Raw genomic sequence first — 19,056 nt, 5'->3', positions numbered from 1 at the left:
TGGGCTGATGGCTCAGAGCCTGGAGCCTGTTTCCGATTCTGTGTCTCCCTCTCTCTCTGCCCCTCCCCCGTTCATACTCTGTCTCTCTCTGTCCCAAAAATAAATAAAAACGTTGAAAAAAAAATTTATAAAAAAAAAATAAAAATAAAAAAAAGGAAAGGTTTCATCTAGTCTCTTCTCAGGGGGAGGAAAGGTAGTAAGGAAGGATAAGCTTCCATTTTCCATTTTCACCCTCTAAGAAAACAAGAGCAGCGCAGTGTGGTTAGTACTTTTCACCGTGAAGGGCAGATTCCTCTAGCAGAAAATAAAGTTGGGAATGAGTTTCATGATAAATAAGGAAAACCCATATTTATCCAGTCAGATTATGGCTAAAAGAAGAAACTGAAAGGATTCAGAGAATAGTAAAAGAGCATATGGCTGGGATTCTAAGTCGGCTTTGTGAGTCTCAACAAGGCCAAACTGGATTACTAGTCAAGTGGTAGATGAACAAACATGCGTTTCTTATAATCTTAAAAAAAAAAAATCTTTTTGGCAATGCTATTTCAGAAAGGAAAACTTTTTAAGTTTATTGATTTTTGAGAGAGAGAGCGAGCGTGATCGAGGGAGGTGCAGAGTGAGACAGAGAATCCCAAGCAGTGATGCAGTGCTTGAATTCACAGAAGGGTGAGATCATGACCTGAGCTGAAACCAAGTTGGATGCTTAACCTACTGAGCCCCCCAGGGGCCCCCCCCTGCCCAATGCCAAACTTTTTAAGTTCATTCCCAGTGACTCAAGATATTCCCTTAAATTTTTTGTTAGACAGCATTCATCACTTTGTGACAAAGTTCTCTTATGTGCTGACTTAATCTGATTCTTGTAGTTTTTGATAGGTATGAGAAGTGAGATGATTCATTTTCAGAAATACCAAATAAAAGCTGTGCTGTCTAGTTAACAATAGGTTTATAACCTATCGTAAATATGCATGACCCCCCCCCCCCCCGCCTCGCCCCCCAACCAACAAACCCTTAGACACTTCACTTCCTGGTTCTTCTTCCCCTCTTTTTTGTGGGTTTATTTTCACAGGCTTTGCCACGAGCATGTGCAGAAGAACTGAAATCTTTTCATCACCTCAAAGAATGTACATTTGTTCCAGTCAGACTACTTTTTGCCTTACATGGGCATAGGCCACTTCCGGTAAGGCTGTAACCTCTGTAGTGCTCAGCCAATGAGGAATCAGGGGAGGGACTTGCACGCTAGGAGATAAATTGCCTGCTGTAACTGCTCTGAGTGTGCCTCTTCGTCACACACCCGCTCATGCAGGAATGTTCATTAAAGCCTCGCTTCACTGTGCTCTGAGGCTCCGTGTCCCGCTTTGATTGGGGCAGCGGGCTTATTTCTCACAGTAGGGTAAATTTTATTAATTTTAAATTTCAACTTTTTTTTTTCCAAAAAAAGTTCTCACATATTTATTACTGAACCAATCTATTGGTGCAGAAGCATAGGAACAGAGAAAAATCATTTTCCAAATAAAACATATCTATTGTTCAGGTAGTAGAGAAGTTTACAGTGATAGGATATGAACAAATGACGTTCATGCAGCATAAATATGTATGCCACCTAACATGGGATTTTTTTAGAGACCCAGTGTGGTTCTTTAATGTCTCCTCTTGGAGTTGTGTATTTTATTACCAGTTTTCATCCAAATCTACTAGAGAATGGGACGATTCTGCTGTTGTTCCTTGGCCAGGAATCACTTGATACTGAAAGTCTCGTGAGAAGACATGGTGAGAACAGTCAATTGCACACACGCTGCGACGGTGGACAAAAGGAGAGAGGAGCTAAAATTCAACACTTAAAAAAAATTTTTTTTTTCTCAATGTTTACTTGTTTTTGAGAGACAGAGTAGGAGTGGAGGAGGGGTAGAGAGCCAGAGACACAGAATCCGAAGCAGGCTCCAGGTCCCAGCTGTCAGCACAGAGCCTGACATGGGGCTGGAACCCACAAGCCATGAGAACATGACCTGAGCTTAAGTGGGATCCCTAACCGAGCCACCCAGGTACCGTGAAAATTCAACTTCTTGCCTCGACTTTGCTTTTAATTTTAAGGTCTTTGTGAACTCTAGAAACTTTAGCTGTGTTTTCTCCTATTAGGAAGTTCTTTCCATCCTACAACAAACCCATTGATAATGGGTGAGCACACCGAAGTTGTGGGACACGTTCAAAAGAGCTGTAAAAGCAAGGAGGAAGAATTCTGGTGGCCGAGGTGCAAAACTAGTGAGGCTGGAAGTGAAGCTGGGAGACTCTATCAATTACCTATTACTGCATAACAAACTGCCCCAAAACTTAGTGGCTAAAAGTAACAATCACTTACTTTGGCCATAAATCTGCATTTTGGGCAGGACTCCGATCAGCTCATCTCTGTTCCATGTGGTATCAGATGGAACTGCTCCACTAGGGGCTGGAGGATCCACTTTCAAAATGGCTCCCCAAGAGGCCTGGCAAGACGGTGTTGGCTATCAGCTGAAAGCTCAGCTAGGGCCCATTCCACTTCACAAGCCCTTCAGTTTGCTCTTAAGTTGATGGCTGAGCTCTAAGAGTGAAGGGCCACTCAGCCAGGCCAGGTATGTGGAAACCAGTTGAGCAGATGTATGGACAAAGCCAGGTAGAGCTTGGCAAGAACTCGTGAAGCTGAAAGTCAGAATGAGGCCACATGTTAGTAATCTGGTTGGGAGGATCAGAAGCCTAGCAAGTGAAGCGGCCGAAGCAGATAATACAATTAGAACCAAGAAACACGCATAAGAAAATAAGGCAATGACAGAGAGGAAGGCAGAAGCAGGAGTCCAGATCTAAGAAATACGGAGAAATCAGAATGAAGCAAGGGAAGGAAGCAGGAAAACAGGTAAGACTTCAACCCCAAGGCAGGGTGTGTGATGCCTGCATCTCACTGCATGCACATAGCTGGGCTGCTGTGAGATCTCAAGGAACCTCAACGGTGCATCACCAAGATGGGTCTACAATCAATGCGGTGGCCATAATGTCAACATTTAGGCAGACAAACACACTAAACACATGATCTGCGGTTACATCAACTCAGGTTTTATTGAAGTTGCTTCTGAATATCCCTATTTAATTTGCTTTAGTGTTCAAGACCCTTTCTTCACTTATCAAATCCTTTGCCATGAAAGAGCACCAATTAATTTATCAGTATCAAACTGATTCCCTTATGGCCGAGAAGACAATCTGTAAAAGATTTGTAGACTGTTAGACTGTACGTACTAAAACACCAAGATCCCCTCTTCAAGTGAGCCAAAGCTTCCTTACACAACTGCAGGCCTACAATGTCTTTTCGCTTTCCCGTCAAGATGAAAATAATAAGAGCACTGACACAATTTTCTTGCTCCTTCAGTCTGAAAGTGTGGATTTATGTTTAAAAAAAAACAACAACAACAGAAAAAAATGAAGCTGGCAGGAAAACAAGTCACTGTGATTGATTAAACTACAATTTTTTATAGAAAAGCATCACTTAACCAGCCTTCCCTTTTCCTTAGACTTTAGGGCAGCTATAAAAACAGAGGCAAAACCACATATATAATAAAAAGTAATAAAAATAAATATTTGAGGGCCTACTGTAGTAGACAGTTTACACATTTCATCCAATCCTCACAGTACTGCGAGAGAATTGTAATCATTGTACAAACGAGGAAGCAGGCTCTGGAGGGTGAGATGACTGGGGCCCAAGGTGACAGACTGGGCTGGGATTTACATTCAAGCCAATGCCTGCAGAGCCCCTGCTCTCTTATGCTGCTCTGGCTCCCCAAAGCCCAACTTTTTGAGATTCTTACTGTTATAGCCCCATCTTCTAAATTTACACTTTTAAGTCTGCGTAACTACTGAATAACAAAAAAATCTAAAATTCTCCTCAATCTACTTGCTAAAACGGGAGGTTGCAAGGAATATTAGAAAACTCTTGAAGTACTTGGAACATGCCATACCTAAAATTATTGTGGTTCTAAATCACTGATTAATGACAGCTCGTAACTCATGGAAGCCTAGGTAATTGTCATCGGCTCCTTTTCTTGTCACCATCGGTCAATCTCAAAGGAATGAAGGCAAAAAAATCCAGTTCTTATTGTGAACTCTGATGCTCATTAAGTTTATAGTACGTACTTAGTGGAAAGCAGAAAGCGGTTCTGGTTTTAAAAATCTTACACCAGTCTTTTGTTTGCTTCTTAAAAGCATGTACTTGCTTTTTATTTATTTTTTTTTTAAGTGTCTAATTCTGGTGGAGATGGCAGGGCCCATTGGGGGATGGTTTTATTGATATGTGCGGAGTGTGCTAGAACCATCTATGATGTCTAAGAGGATAACTTTTACCACTCCACGGAATGGGGTCATAAAGTTCTAGAAATGGATTTACTTTATGGGTAACCGACGTAAAAACCTGAACCCATGCAATCTGGACCTCCAACGACATTTGTTTGCTGCGGACACACTTGCACGTTCATTACAGAACTGTTGAAGCTTAAATGATTAAAGTTAGTATCTAGTTATTCCTTATTCAAGTCCTCACAGAAATTCAGTTTACTGGTTTTAGACATTTTTGAGTCCAGTTCTTAAAAGATGTCTTCATTCTTAAGAAGCTGAAAGGGTGAGATGAGATCATCATTAAGGCCTCTTCTAACATTACAAATCCATAACTGACCTCCTTTCTAAAGTCTGATTCATAGGTCATTCATTCACTTATTTACTGACCAAATCTGTTACAGAGCACCAGGTATAAGTAAGACTAGAAAAAACAAACAAACAAAACCACACAGTCTCACTAACTCCAGCTAGATATTAATACATGTGACATAAGACAAACAAAAACTAGAAAACAAAGTTTATCAGTGTGAGAGAGGTAGTGATTTGTGAGTACCAAAAAAAAAAAAAAAAAAAAATCAGCATAACTAAATGAAATGAGAAATTGTAGGAACCTATTTTTGTCCTGACCACCTCCCTGCATAATCTAATAAAGGATGATAAAGCAAATTTGACGAAGTGGAAGATTTAAGGGCTAGTGGAGACAAAAGCTGTAGGTAAATTACTTATACAGACCAACTTGGATCATTGGCTATGGGTGCTGCTTCAGTTACAATGAAATGATTATATACCCAGGGAGGCTGAAAATTTGAAGGTAAATCAGCAAAGACAGCACAACGTTTCTTGGTCATACTTGCTTGAAAGGGACCTCGTATCTTGAATTTCTTGATACTCCTTGCCTTCCAAGTCTTGCCTTGGCCTTAATTAGCCCTTATAAACGGGAACTGGAAAGGGACAATGAGTGTGAATATGGCCCACCTGGTGGGGACTACAAGGACAAAAGGTGGCTAAAAGAAAAATAACAAGGGGAAGTCCTAAAAAAAAAAAAATCTATGTGTATAAAAATCAACCCAAACGATCTAAATTCATGTAACTCTATACAGCTTTAGCATCTAAGTACCCAGACGTTGAATCAATCCCTACCATCTCCTTTTCCCACGAAATAACAGATCCTATACAATTCCTGTTACAGAGACCATTAGAAAGAAACATTTAGCTGAAAATACATAAACATATCCTCGTTTCCATCTTTTAAAAAGATTTTCAATTGATAGTCATCAGAGTACCAATTTTAAAATAATTTTCTTAAACAGATTTGGACAAAGGCCACAGGATCACTTGTCACATTGTTCAAATGCCCAATGGCAAGACTTCTGATGAGACCACATAGGTCACATTAAATCCGTAGAGTATTTTAGAAATAAAGCCAATATGACTAAATCCAAAACAGATCACATGAAGTACCTCATGTACAATACAAACCTAGTTTAATAAATAAAGGAAACACAGGTGACTGTACTCTGGGAGAACATCCAGTTCCTCATGGTCCTTTCATAGTCTTCTCTGAGACTCCACGGCCACTTCCACCTGGGCAAGTCTAATGGTGCGGCCATGAAGCTTGTAGCCATCTTGCCTTACTAATGCCACAGTGCCGGGCTGTACCCCAACGCCAGCGGGCACGTGACAGATGAGTTCATGCTCATGAGGGTCGTATTTGTCACCGATGGGTGTCATCTTCTCTAGGCCATGTTTGGCAAACACACTTTTCAGCTTTGCTTCTAAAAGTGATAACCCTCGGAAGATCTTCTCCAGAGTGAGCTTCTGGTCCCCAGGCTCTGTTTCTTCAGAAATGTACTCTGTAGTCTTCTCCAAAATGTCTGCCACCTCTACCAAGTCCTTACAGAAACTCTGAATTCCTAGAGAAACCACACACTGTTATTGTTTGTGAGGAAATCACTTTGCTTTTGGGGGTGGGGTATGGGGAAGGCCCACATAAGGGCTAGCCTACTGGGCACCCCAGAAGTAGGAAGATTGCCACACAGGACTCAAGGATCAACAATTACCACCTGAACCCAACTGACAAACCAGTGTTTCTCTGGGAAGGCATATGACCGGGAAGCCTACCAGGAAATGGGGAAGATGGTTAGAATCTAAGACCTAGGTAAGACTACACACGGGAAGATCAGAAACCTGTCTTTTAAAAACCTGGTCAATGCTTCTTGTATTTTTGTTGCTATTCACCTTTAATATTAAGTTATGTACATTTTGAAAATTCTCACGTCTCAATTTTGCTAAGGCATGCACTCTCAATAGGGATAAGACATGAGTATGTCATGGGGCAGGGGGCAATAATACAAAAATTATTTGGTAAGACCATGCTAAGGGAGATTCAAGAATGGTTGTTGAGAATCGGCTAAAGAGGAGCAGGAAAGTAAGATACTCCGTAGGTGAGGTGAGTCTTCAACTGCCTGCTGCGAAGTTACGTATACTTGCTGGAGATGGGCCATGAAACTTGCTTAACCTTTTCAGTCACAAAAACTGTTCTGAAACTAAATTCAGTTGTTGAGAAATCTCATTACTCCCAATGCCGCATCTTGATTTTTCTTACAGAAATGATAAGGAATGTCATCATTACAGGTATCTATCATAACAGCAAAGCAATGGTAAGGGTGAAAGACTCCATTCTGGTTTTAATCCAGGGGCAGTTTTAAGGCCATGTGTCGTAACAGATAGCCAGTTTAACCATACTCAGAGATAAAAAGGAAGCTCAGCCACAGGGAAGCAATAAAAGAGATGACAGAGAAGAGATTCCCCAGACTTACTGCCTAGATTCTAGAAGAATAACTGACAGAGGTAAGGATTCTATCTTTAACTTCTGGGTGACAGAGATTCACTATAGTATCTTGAGCAAAACAAGTATAAAATGATTCAAATTAGTCTAATAATAACATACAAAATGGATCTGGGGTGCTGGGGGCATGACAGATGGGCAGGAAGAGAAGATACAAGAAATAGGAGAGCCACGTGAAGGAATCAGCTGGTGTGACCCGGTCTGGAGTAGGAGGAGGTGAAGGAGAGGAAAAGGGTAAAACCAGGAGGCACTTCCAGGGTACCAGACTCGGTGTGATCAGAGTACCACAAGATACTTCCCTCACCTCCATCAGGGATGGCAGCCGTAAATATTAATGGCTATTAATGAAATCAGTTGAAAAGGTAGAAGAGATTAGCCGAAGGCCTGAAAAGTATGCCGATTAGATCAGAACACCAATGAGAAAAGAATGTCTCATAAACATCAACCAGGGGTATCCAAAGCATGCCCTGACTATTAAAAGAAGACATACACTCTAATAGAATTTTGAAAGCTCTAAGCTTCTGGGATGACTGTACATTGACATGGTACAAAGAACCCCGGCTTCTGTTCAATCAAGTTGTAAGCATTTGGGAAAATAGAAGCCCAGGTTCTCTTGTTTATATAGTGTGGGGTCCACACTCCGATTCTATTCTCATTATTGTTACTTCAAAAGGAAGCTGGTGTCTACATCATTTCTTGCGGGTGGGGGAGAATCTTTATGATCTGTTAAGAGAAGGTGAGTTATTGAGGCAAAGCAATCCCTGGAAGGAGTCATCATGCTGTGTTCCATACTAAAAGCTTTCTACTGTGTTTCTACCTCCAGACTTCCTGAGCAATCTTCAATTTTTCTAATATTCCTGGCCACTAGGAGGAAATGATCCAGGCAAATGACTTATGTGGCAGGCATATTGCTAGACACATTTTGCGCCATAAATTAATAGATTACCAAACTATTTTATGGTTTAGCTAAATATTTGCTTGTTCCTAGGAACCTTATCAAGTCTTGAGGAAACTGATGGAAGTCCGTTCCAAACTCATCACAGCCTGACTTCTGATAAGACAACTTACCCTGCACCCCTCAAGCAGGCTAGAAGTCTTCCCCAGGTACCACAGTTGGTTTATTTGCTACAGAAATTCCTTGTAGCTCAAAGTCAGCAAACTCTTCCTATTAAGGGCCATATATAAATATTTTAGGCTTTGTGGGACAAGACGGAAAAAACCCAAGGATCTTATGTAGGTGATCATTTAACAAGAGACAATAAATTCCCCCAATTTTTAACAATGAAATTCAGAACTATATTTATTGACTAACAGGTCGCAGGCTTGGCCTATAGGCTGTAGTTTGCTAAGCCCTGCCCTGACAGTTGGAAGTAAGACACTAAAACGTGGATGAAATTATCAGTGATACAATCTGGGGGTCAGTCCTTAGCTAATACTCAAAGCCTTGAAACGTGATGTCCATAGCACTGAATGAGAAGCAGAAGGCTATGCCAAAGCACTAGGGTTTGAATAGGGGAATGAATGGACAGGACAGGAATGAAGCGAATCCTATGCACAAACAGCAGATAAATGAAGAGAACAGGAGGTAATGTGATACAGGGGAATGAATAATAGACTGGCGGTCAGGAGACAATGGACTCATGCCTCTATCTGTCACCAATTAATTTTTTTCAGCTCACCTACAAGAGAAGATTGTACTAGAAAGGACCCAAGGGCCCCTCAAGCACCTTCATTCTATGTGCAGTGAAAGTACAATGGTCTGTATGAAATTGTGAGCATCTCAAGTAATCACAGATTTGCCCTCTACTAACACTTTCATGAACATATCTGGAACAAGATGTTGTGTGTTCAGAGAAATACTTCTGAAAGACTTTATTTTTTATATTTTTTAAATGTGCAGCCTTCATATGGATATATTTTTAAGATTTTATTTTTAAATAATCTCTGTACCCAATGTGGGGCTCGAGCTTACAACCCCAAAATTAAAAGCTGCATGCTACACTGACTGAGCCAGCCAGGTGCCTCTGACTTAAGAAAAAAAAAATTTTTTTAATGTTTGTTTATTTTTGAGAGACAGACAGAGGAGTGGAGGAGGGGCAGAGACAGAAGGAGACACAGAATCCGAAGCAGGCTCCAGGCTCTGAGCTGTCAGCACAGAGCCCGATGTGAGGCTCGAACCCACAAACAGTGAGATCATGACCTGAGATCATGACCTGAGCTGAAGTCGGATGCTTTACTGACTGAGCCACCCAGGAGCCCCAAGAAAGACTTTAAATTGGACCAAAAAACCTTTTTCAGTCATCAATGAAAAAACAGATGTAATCTAGCATAACTTCCAGAGTTAATCTGCTTCCATACGTCTTTGAGCTATTTTATAACTTAGTAAGTTGTAAATACTAATGGTAAGGCAAATGGTTATTGCCCATAGTAGTGAAAATTGGTGGAGATACAGTTGATTACTGCTCTATGGATCTAGAGTAATTTTGCTTCTACCAAGAAAATTTTAATATGCCTGATTACTCATGCATCTTGCTCTCTGGATTCTCCTCTGAACATCTTAATGATTCACTTCTTCATTAACGAGTCAAACAGAATTGAATGTAGAAGGCCCAGGATGTTACGCGTACGTGCTTGAAAAATAAAATAACAAAGGTTTTGGTTAAAACGAAAGCAAGCATTATTGTAGCAAATGGTTCACGTGGCAACATTCCCAATAAACATTTCAGAAAGCATATGGCAAGGGTACAAGAGCAGGGTAGGGACTGGTTTAGGATGCAGCTGTGTTGTTTACTATGTTCAGTTTGCAAAACTGCTAGTAAGCATCCTTAAACTGAAAGGCATTTGAATTTTTATCGTGAATAAATCTCTCACCAAATATCTTGGCATCTTCTACACATCTCTGGGTTCGCCGCCTTATGTTTTCACCATCAGCTACAGCTCTCTGGTATCTCATCTGAACACCAAAAGCAAAGTGAAAATGATCAGAAAACATGCTTGCTGGTGGAAAAGAGTGTTTTTGCTACCTTTACAACCTTCACCCTTGTGACTGATTTTTATTAAAAAAAATGAGGAACTGTAGGAATCTTAGATCAACTACTCCAAATCCCCAGCCAAGGCAGGAAGCTACTCTCTTGTGTTTGTGTCTATTTCTTTATTTTGAGAGAGAGAGAGACAGAGACAGAATCCTAAGCAGGCTCCGTGCTATCAGTGTAGAGCCTGAATCGGGGCTCAATCCCACGAACCGTGAGATCATGACCCGAGCCAAAATAAGTCAGACACTCAACCAACTGAGGCAACCAGGCGCCCCAGGAACCTACTCTTTATAGCAGCCTTGACAGACTGTCATTTAGCCTCCTACTCTGAACACTTGCTTTTCAAGCTCATTATCTTGAGAGAAAGCTTCCCTTTTCACACTCAGCCGATACTGCCACCCTCTTTCATTCATTGAACTGAACTCTAGGACAACGGTATGTTTAGCTCCTTTAATCTCTTCCTCTTTCATTCTTACAATCTTTGATTCCTTTAATTGCTCTCCTAAGACATGCTTTCCTACCTCCTCACTATTCTGGGTGGTCTTGCTTTGGAACTACTCTAATTATCACCCTCAAAGTGTGTTTGTCAACCCAGTACCGGGTGAGTATACCGGATGCAGTCTGATCGGCAGAGTAAAATGATAAGCGACGTCATTCATTCAACAAGTATCTATTGAGTTTTACTACACGCCAGGCACTGTACCTCCTCTGAAGCTACCACAACATTAGGTATCTAAGTACTGTGACACAACAGGTTTTTAAATGACTATAGACTATGTTGCCTAACACACCTAGCAAGAGGGTGGAGGTGGGGTGAGAGGTAAAGAGCCAATCAGAGGAAATTTAATTGAAAAAACTGACATGAAAACTTTATGCAGATATTAAACCAGAGAGAGGATGTGAAGAACAGATAAAATCTACTCACTGTTAAGTCCTGGACTTCTTTCTCCAGTTTCACAGCTTTAAGCTTTAAGGCTCGTTCTGCAAGAGAGGGCCCAAGGTCATCGGGAGGGTCCTCAGAACTGCAGTCCTCTCCAGCAGTTCTCTGGGTGGCGGTGCTGAAAGGATGCAGCCATCCCCTAAAGGGGGAGGGAGGTGGCACATGATGAAAAAATGCTATCACAAAAAGCCAAAGTGCCCTCAGTCCCTCTGTGATCGCTTATAAAGGGCTAACTAAGGGGCGCCTGGGTGGCTCAGTTGGCTGAGCATCTGACTTTGGCTCAGGTCATGATCTCATGGTTTGTGGGTTCGAGCCCTGCGTCGGGCTCTGTGCTGACAGCTTGGAGCCTGGAGCCTGCTTTGGATTCTGTGTCTCCCTCTCTCTCTGCCTCTCTGCCCCTTCCCCCCACCCCCCCAACTCGGTCTCTCTCTCAAAAATAAAGAAACATTAAAATGAATAAATAAAGGGCTTACTAAGTCGGGTTTTATTTTCACCTCACAGAGTGTGAGAGAAATAGTATTATCACCTCAACTGTATAAATGAGAAAACTGAGGCTCAGAGAGGCTTATGACTTGCTTAAGATCACACAGCTAGTATTCAGCTGAACCACGGTACTGAACACAAGGCAGCAGAAATAGCCAGAAGTGGGGACACAAAACTCAGCAAGAGGAAACCAAGTTCTATACCCAGAACCAGCAGGGCAGTATCAGAAGCAGGAATTCAAAACACAAAGCCATACATTTCTGATTCAATCCTTCATTTCACAAATGGAGAAAATTAAGCCTAGTAAAGGGACTGTGTCAAACTGGAGTTAGGCCTAGAATTCTAAAGCTTTCTTGACCACAAGTGCCTAAGTAGGGCTTTTATGGAAGAAAACCTGTGTTAGGGGAAATTCTGAGTTGGGAACCCACTTCTCTGTAAAATCACGTCAATTAAATACTTATAAAACACTATACATTCCAGCGGGTGCACTAAAAACAGGTGAATAAAACAGATCTTTGTATTCAATCATGTTTGTAATCTGGAATTTGGTACAGCTCAAATGTCTGACATACAGTTGTTTACAAAGAAAGACATTTAGAGCAGGGGCTACTTTATAAATCTTGGATTGTAGCAGTTCTGACTCCTCCTTCAAGGAAGTTTCCATTACACCTCCTGGATGCTCATAATTTGACTTGAAGTAAAGTCATCAATAAAAACCAACCCATGAGCACAGAGGTCTTTAAAACAAACAGTTTACATATATAAACTGGCATATAATGAAGGGCAGTCACTGGGGTGACATCCACGCAAAGATTTAAAGGGGGAAAAGGAGTTTGCGTCAAGAAAGGGAGAGGGAACATTCAGTATAAAGCTATGGGCAAGATGACTTTTATGTTCCAGACTTTCCTTCCAGGCCAGGACTGGGCTCTGCTATTACAATCTGGTGTCAGATTATATATGGTTTCTCCATTTTTGGTTCAGAAAATATGATCACCATAGATCTGGGGCAAATCACACAGGGTGAAATACCTCCTTTCTCCTAACCCCCTAACAAACCTACATTTATCCAATTGAAATTAGGTCAAAATACTCCCAGGGCTAGTTTAAAGAGAAAATGGCCAAAAAAAAGAGAGAGAGAGAGAGAATATGGCCAAAGCCCAAGTCTGAAGAGGAGAGTTGAGGCTGATCCCCTCAATTCCTCCTGCTTCAGAAATGGAGGGGAAATTTTATCAGAAGGAAACTTTCTTCTTCTGGCCAGTACCTACATCACAAACTGCCAAAAAGACTTAAAAAAAAAAAAAAAAAAAAAAGCCGGAAACCCTGAATTCAACCTCACACCCGGGTGCTAGGGCAGGGTGCTAGCTAGGTCAGGTGTGTTAAGATAAAAAGGTGACAAATAGTTATGTGAAATTCCCGGGGACGCCGCGGCTTAATTTACACTTCAGGAAGTCCAACCTTACCCATCCCCCAATTCACTCTTTTTTATTCTTTCTCAGGAAGAAACAGTTAAACACGGAATCGTTCCTGAGAATTAACGCTGCTCACTAATTAAAAGAGCAGATTCTAGAGCCCTGAATCTGGGGCTGGGTTCCACAATTATGGAGTGTTTGAGTTTGGATAAGTTACTCAACTTTTCTAAACCTCAGTTTTCTCGATTGAACGGGAGAATAAAAAGAACTACCCATAGAGTTCTACAATCAGCATGACAAGTGATCGATAAAAGGTGCCGCAGCCGATGGTGAAAAGCAGCAGCAAATGCAACTTCATAGACTCTGGGGAGCAGGTGGAAGGGCCGTTTGGAGAGGCCAAGTCCAACGCCCTCCTTTTACCGACAGGTAAAGTGTAGCCGGGATAATAGGGAAGGGACTGGCCCAGAGGCACACAGGGGGTCAACGGGGAGAATCCCAATTTAACAGCGGACACTCTAGCTGGGGAGGTTGGGAATAAAGGCCGGGAAAGGTACATCCCCAATTCAATCGACGCTTGGGGCTGAAGAGTTCCCACCTCCGAGGAACGTGACCTCCGCTCTTCCCACCTTCCTTGGCCTGGCAAGAAGGCGCGACTGTGTGCCTCAGTTTCCTTCTCTGTAGAATGGGGCCGTGAGCGCCCGATCGGAGCAGCCGAGAAGCTTGGTGGATCAGCTCGCGCCCTTCCAGCCCACAACCGTCCTTCCAGCTCGCTCGTCTCGCACTACCCTCAACCCTCCACTCGCGGCCTGCTTCGCTTACCTGCCTTCGGACGCGGCACTCGAGGCCAGGAGGCGCTGCACCAGCCGCCGGACCGCCCACACTGACCGCGCGGCCATATTCCCGAACCCGGCTGACGGAGGCAGCGCAAGCGCACTTGCTCCAAATGACGAGACGCGCTAGATGCCACTCTTCCCGGCAGCCTTCGCGGGCTCTCCCGGCCCAGGGTCCGGGTCGCGAACGCCACACTTCCGGCTGTCTTTGCGCGCCGTGCTCGTGTCCATCCGGTGTCCCCGACGGAACGCGACACTTCCGGTCCCCCGCGCGTGGGGCGCGTAGGGTGGGTTCCTGTTGTAGGACTCAAGCTCCGTGTTCGTCGAGAAATCCGCCGGGAACACGGGGGATCTCAGCTGTACCCTCAAGGGGCTTACGTAAAGTTGTAAACAATAAACGAAGGCAAACGCATTAAGTCAAAATATGACCGGTGTTTAAAGGTGAGGGGCGTGGTGTCACGGAAGCCTGGAACATGATGTGGCCGAGTGTGGGCAGTTGCCCCCAGAGGGAAAAATAGTTGAATTGAAAACTGAAGGATGCGTAGATGCAAAGAGGAGGAAGGTGGTTCAGGTAGAGGTAAACAGCTTTTGCAAAGACCCAGTCAATAGGGAGAGTACATTGCGAGTAACGGGCTGAAATATTGGAGGGAAGAGGGGCAACACAACACAATTAGCGGAACAGATCACGCGAGGGATTTAAAAAATTGGAGCCCGACTCCCGCATCACTCTTAACTGCTTTCTCCCCTTCCAATTCCCTTGTTTTCTGACTTTATTATGTTTTTAAAATGCGTTTTCTCATTTCCCTTCGCTAGAATGTGAGCTCCGTTAGGGCAGAGATTATCTTGTCTATTTCCAATGAACGGTGGAACAGTGTCCTGGTGTAGTTCAAATTTTTTTTTGTTGAATGTGAACTTGAGTCTTACTCTGATTGCAGTGGGAACATGTTACAAAACCTTTACGTGTGTAACGGGTGGCCTTGACTCCCGTATGACAGATGGCTGGATCTAAGCAGAGAAGTAGGGAGACAAGCTGTTGGACTAGTCCATTCAAGGGAGGGCTGTATTTTGTCCTGGGGACTCCTTAATAGACCTTTGTAACCACCCTATCTGAAGTAGCTACTCTTTTAGGTGTGTTGGGCATGTTTTTGTTTCCATATTAGTATTTCATTTGTTTTCTTTCTGTTCTCCCAACTAGCGTTTGAGCTTCATGAGGGTCCACAGCTGTGATTTCTGACATCTGTCTAGTACAGTAGGTGTACATGGTAGGTTCATACCAGATGTTTGTTGAATGAATGAATTGTTGGTGTCAGTGGAGATAGGAAGAAGTGGAAGAATTTGAGAGAGATTTAATATGGAAAACTGACAAGATAGACTGGTGATTGGGGTTGAGGGCACTTGGAGTTGCTAGACTAGTTACTGCACAGTCCCCAAGGTAAAAACAACAACAACAACATTATTTAAGGAATGGGAGGTGTGTCCTCATTATTCTAAATCTTCACCATAACATGGTTTACTTGTACTGCAGCTATTTGGGTCAGATTTTCTCTCTCCTGGTCTGCAAGTTCCTTGAGGACAGAGCTGGAGACTTTTGCATCTTTATATTCTATCCAAGGCCCAACTCAAATGTGTTGTAACCAATACCTTATGTCTCCTTTTCGTCTCAGGAGAAGAGCAGCATGGGAGCAGAAGGGATTATGATCCCCTTTACATTTGAGAAAACTGAGGCTCCGAGAGGTTGGTAAACCTGCTCAGGGTCCCCGACTGATCCAGGGACGTCAGAAATCTGATAGTCCCCACACTTGGGGCAGGGTCGGGAAGGATGGAGCTTCAGCTCCACCCTAGAGCCGTGAGCCTATACCTTGAGGCAACCGAGGCATTTTCACACACAAGGACTGGCCTCTGTGCTTTAGCCATTTTGTTTGCACTCTCTTAGCTGATTGACTTAACATCAAGGCTGCATACGTGCATCCATTCATTCGTCTAGGTATTAAGCACTAGTGTGCTTCTGAATGCTGCAGTTCGGGGGTGGGGGGGTGGGGGGGTAAGACATGAAGGAATTAGAACCTTGGAACTCAGAGGAAGGGTTGCTGGCTCCAGCACCTCCCAGCCGTGCGCTCCTGCAAGTGACATAACCCCTCTGTGCTTCACTTTCCCCACCTGTGAAAACCGGGATACCAGAAACTGTTGCACAGAGTTTTAGTGCAAACTAAAGGGATAATGCCTGGAAAAGTGATTAGGTAACGCCAGGACTGGCTACATAATTTAAAGAGCAAAAGGGGCACCCGGGTGGCTCGGTCGGCTAAGTGTCGGTCTTCAACTCAGGTCATGATCTCACAGTCCGTTTGTTTGAGACCCGCACTGGGCTCTCTGCTGACTGCGCAGAGCCTGGAGCCTGCTTTGGATTCTGTGTCTCCCTCCTCTCTGTTCCTCCCCCGCTCACGCTGTCTCTCTCTCTCTCAAAAATAAACATTAAAAAAAATTATTAAGAGGGCAATAGCAGCGCCTTAAACCAAACTCAGGGCTCTACTCATCTTTGTGACTGCACCGGTTGTGTGCCCGTGAAGCTGGCCTTGGCTGACACAGTACCTGATGCATGGAGTACTCGATAAATGCTTATTATTAATTCTGTGGTGTTTCCCCCCTCAACGAGTCGCAAGATCTATCAGTGGGAAGAGATGCTCAACCCCAAAATAACACACTGAGGACACACTGAGGATGTAATTGGAATACTTGGTGTCATTCCAGGATCCACATTAAAAAAAAGAACATTAACAATCCAGGTGATGTGAGCTCCTTTCTCGTTGAAGATATTTAAGTGGAATCTGGATGCAAACTGTCAGTTATGGATTAGTTGCCTTTTAGCTTTTTGGTGGCTGTAATAACCATATACACATCATTTCTTCAGTAGAAAGAACGCAGAATTTTTAGTCAGACATTTGTTATCTAGCTAATAATGAAAGCCATTATTGACTGAGGATTTCTTATTTCTCAGACAGTATGCAAAATGCTTCCCATGTATTCTCTCATTGAATCTCCCCAATAGTCTTGGGAGGAAAATAGAACCATTAACCTGGGTTTCAGGTAAAGAAAACAAGAATCAGAGAGGGCGAGTGACTTTCCCAGCGTCACCAGCTGGTCAGTGGCAGAGGCAGGGCTCAAACCCAACCCTGTGTAGATCCAGGCTCATAAGCCCTAAGCCTTATGCTTTGCCACTGGCCAGCTGGATGATTTTGGTCAGAGTTGTTTTCCCTATTTTGGCTCCTGGCTGTCTCCAAGGGTGGTAAAGTTTGGATAAGGCACACGTTTGTAAAGCCCTAGGTAGGGTAAAGTGTGTGAGACCTCCATCAAAGTGTCCAAAGGCTGTTCTGGGATTTCCCTTCTCTCTCCTTGAGCTAAACTTGGAGCTCTTAACAGTTAACTGGTCTTACCTGTTTTTGGAAGGAAATGTAAAGACCTCGATAGCGCCTATAGTGTTGAGAAAGTAGCGAGTGGCACAGCAAGGAGACTGCCCCAGACTTGAGGTCCTTGCTTCCCCATAAAAGTATCAAGTGTAAGTAAAAGGCACTATGGCAGAAGTGAGCCACTGTCCTCTGATTCTCCCTGATGATTTTACTTGATCAACAGATAAAGAAGGGCAGACCGGGGAGAGCCTCCAAGTGCAAAATAAGGATAAAGTCATAAAGAGCATCACTTGGATTTCTAACCATTGCTCCTGGAGCCTGAGTGTCACATGAAATAGGTAAAGGACTTGACTGACCACAAATGGCCCCACCCTACAATGCCTGCAGCATCCTGGGGACGTTAGAAACCAATGTTCCCATCACTCTCGCTAAGAGCTCAAAATAAGTCAGCTGCTGAACCTCCCCTTGCCTGCTGCATCTCCGATCTCTAATATGAAAACCACTCCACTGTGGGGTTCTGGTAGCTGCATCTGCCTGGTTGTAAGGCACAAAAGGGCTGACTGCAGAATTTGCATGTTGTCTATAGCTTTCGTCCACCTTTACGTAGGCAGGGAAATTTCTATTGATAGTTCGGCCTATTTATGTTGTCCAGTGGTTGTCGGCAATGCCCAGCATGAATCCAGTAGGCCCAAGTGTGATCAGCTGATCAAGTCTTGTCTCTGTGCTGTACCACTGGCTTCAGCACTGTCTTCCTTTGCCCTGAGGCCTGGGAATGGGATGCTGAGAATGGGACTTATTCACGTGTGCTTTCGTTCCTTCTTCGGAAGAGAGGGCAAAGACGTTTCACGAAACCTGTGCAACCGTGCGGATTTCTGTCTCCCTCCACCCGTTTTCCACCCTCTGTGAAGTTATAAGGACACTCTCCGTGTCCCTCTTCCCTTCTACTTCTTCCCTCCCCATATCCCCTAGAATCATGCAGACGATAAACGCTGGTGTTTTGGGTGCCCTGGAGAGTGGGGGCTACTTCGAGTCTTTTGGCATCTCCTGGTGAAAAAAGTGTTTCCAATGCGATCTCGTCTTTCCTTAGGAATGAAATCTTCACCCTCTCTCTAGGTCTTCTTCATTTCCCATTCCTGAAGGACAGAAAGACAAGACGAGTCAGTTTGCTGAATGTTCTATGTGACTTGCAGGATAAAAACATTCTACGGCACCTAATTATATAAAGATCTCCACGGACCAGATTAGAGAGCCATGGGTCCTAGTCTCACTCTCTCTCTGTAGCCTTGGGTAAGTCATTTCTCCACACTGGGGCTCATCTTCAGGGGGGCCCAAATATCACAAAGTTTGTCTTTCTCAGACAAGGAAACTGAGGCCCATAGAGAGGAGAATGGGGACAACTTTTGACGCTAATGCTGTTCCACCAGACCTTGGTGTGGAGGAGGAGGCTGATGAGAGAGAAACCAAAGCGGTTTGGTAAGGAAGGGTGAAGGCAGGGGGCTCACAGGGCTCCATTCTTTCCCCTGGAGCTGTGTAGGGGTTCATCTTAGAGGGATACTGATGTCTTGGCCAATAGTGATTGGCTTTTTACCCCTAAATGATGCAAAGGGATTTTTAGCCAGCTCTGGAGGTGATGGTGTGAACCAGGGTTCACAGGGATGGTTCGAACATTCTTGCTAGGAAGATTCCCCGATCCCACCCTGCTCTTCCCCCAGTGTTCACCATCTACACTGCAGTTGCCGAGGGCATTGACAGGAATAATCAACCTTAAT

At 43.6% G+C, this 19,056-nt stretch overlaps 2 protein-coding genes and 1 long non-coding RNA gene across 4 annotated transcripts in view; 1 reads left to right on the top strand and 2 right to left on the bottom strand.

Annotated features, from left to right (window-relative positions):
• Nucleotides 1-2,553: 2,553 nt before the first annotated feature.
• Nucleotides 2,554-13,984, bottom strand: GRPEL2 (GrpE like 2, mitochondrial). Of its 2 annotated transcripts, XR_005797507.1 has the most exons (5): nucleotides 13,876-13,984; nucleotides 11,150-11,303; nucleotides 10,064-10,145; nucleotides 5,824-6,257; nucleotides 2,554-2,667 (listed from the first exon to the last, which is right to left on the bottom strand). XR_005797507.1 is itself a non-coding variant. In XM_040497285.1 (4 exons), the coding sequence occupies exons 1-4, from the start codon at nucleotides 13,950-13,952 to the stop codon at nucleotides 5,893-5,895; spliced, it is 678 nt and encodes a 225-aa protein (XP_040353219.1). In that variant the 5' UTR covers nucleotides 13,953-13,984; the 3' UTR covers nucleotides 3,055-5,892. The 2 variants fall into 2 exon arrangements, 1 of the variants encoding a protein (XP_040353219.1); XM_040497285.1 differs by lacking the exon at nucleotides 2,554-2,667 and having other exon boundaries at nucleotides 3,055-6,257.
• An 88-nt stretch (nucleotides 13,985-14,072) lies between these two features.
• On the top strand, nucleotides 14,073-15,749 carry LOC121044856 (uncharacterized). The gene is made up of 3 exons (XR_005797513.1): nucleotides 14,073-14,327; nucleotides 15,082-15,148; nucleotides 15,551-15,749. It is a non-coding gene; the product is annotated as an uncharacterized LOC121044856 (long non-coding RNA).
• An 847-nt stretch (nucleotides 15,750-16,596) lies between these two features.
• AFAP1L1 (actin filament associated protein 1 like 1) overlaps nucleotides 16,597-19,056 on the bottom strand; it is a 63,428-nt gene continuing 60,968 nt past the window's right edge. The window contains exon 19 of the mRNA XM_040497271.1: nucleotides 16,597-18,420. Coding sequence (XP_040353205.1) covers nucleotides 18,397-18,420 — 24 coding nt within the window. The 3' untranslated portion in view covers nucleotides 16,597-18,396. The remainder of the gene's footprint in view (nucleotides 18,421-19,056) is intronic.

Source organism: Herpailurus yagouaroundi, unplaced genomic scaffold (assembly GCF_014898765.1).
Source record: "Herpailurus yagouaroundi ecotype Mexico unplaced genomic scaffold, PumYag 29, whole genome shotgun sequence".
NCBI lineage: Eukaryota > Metazoa > Chordata > Mammalia > Carnivora > Felidae > Herpailurus > Herpailurus yagouaroundi.
The sequence above is the reverse complement of the archived record's forward strand: the minus strand, read 5'-3'. Positions and strand labels throughout refer to the sequence as shown.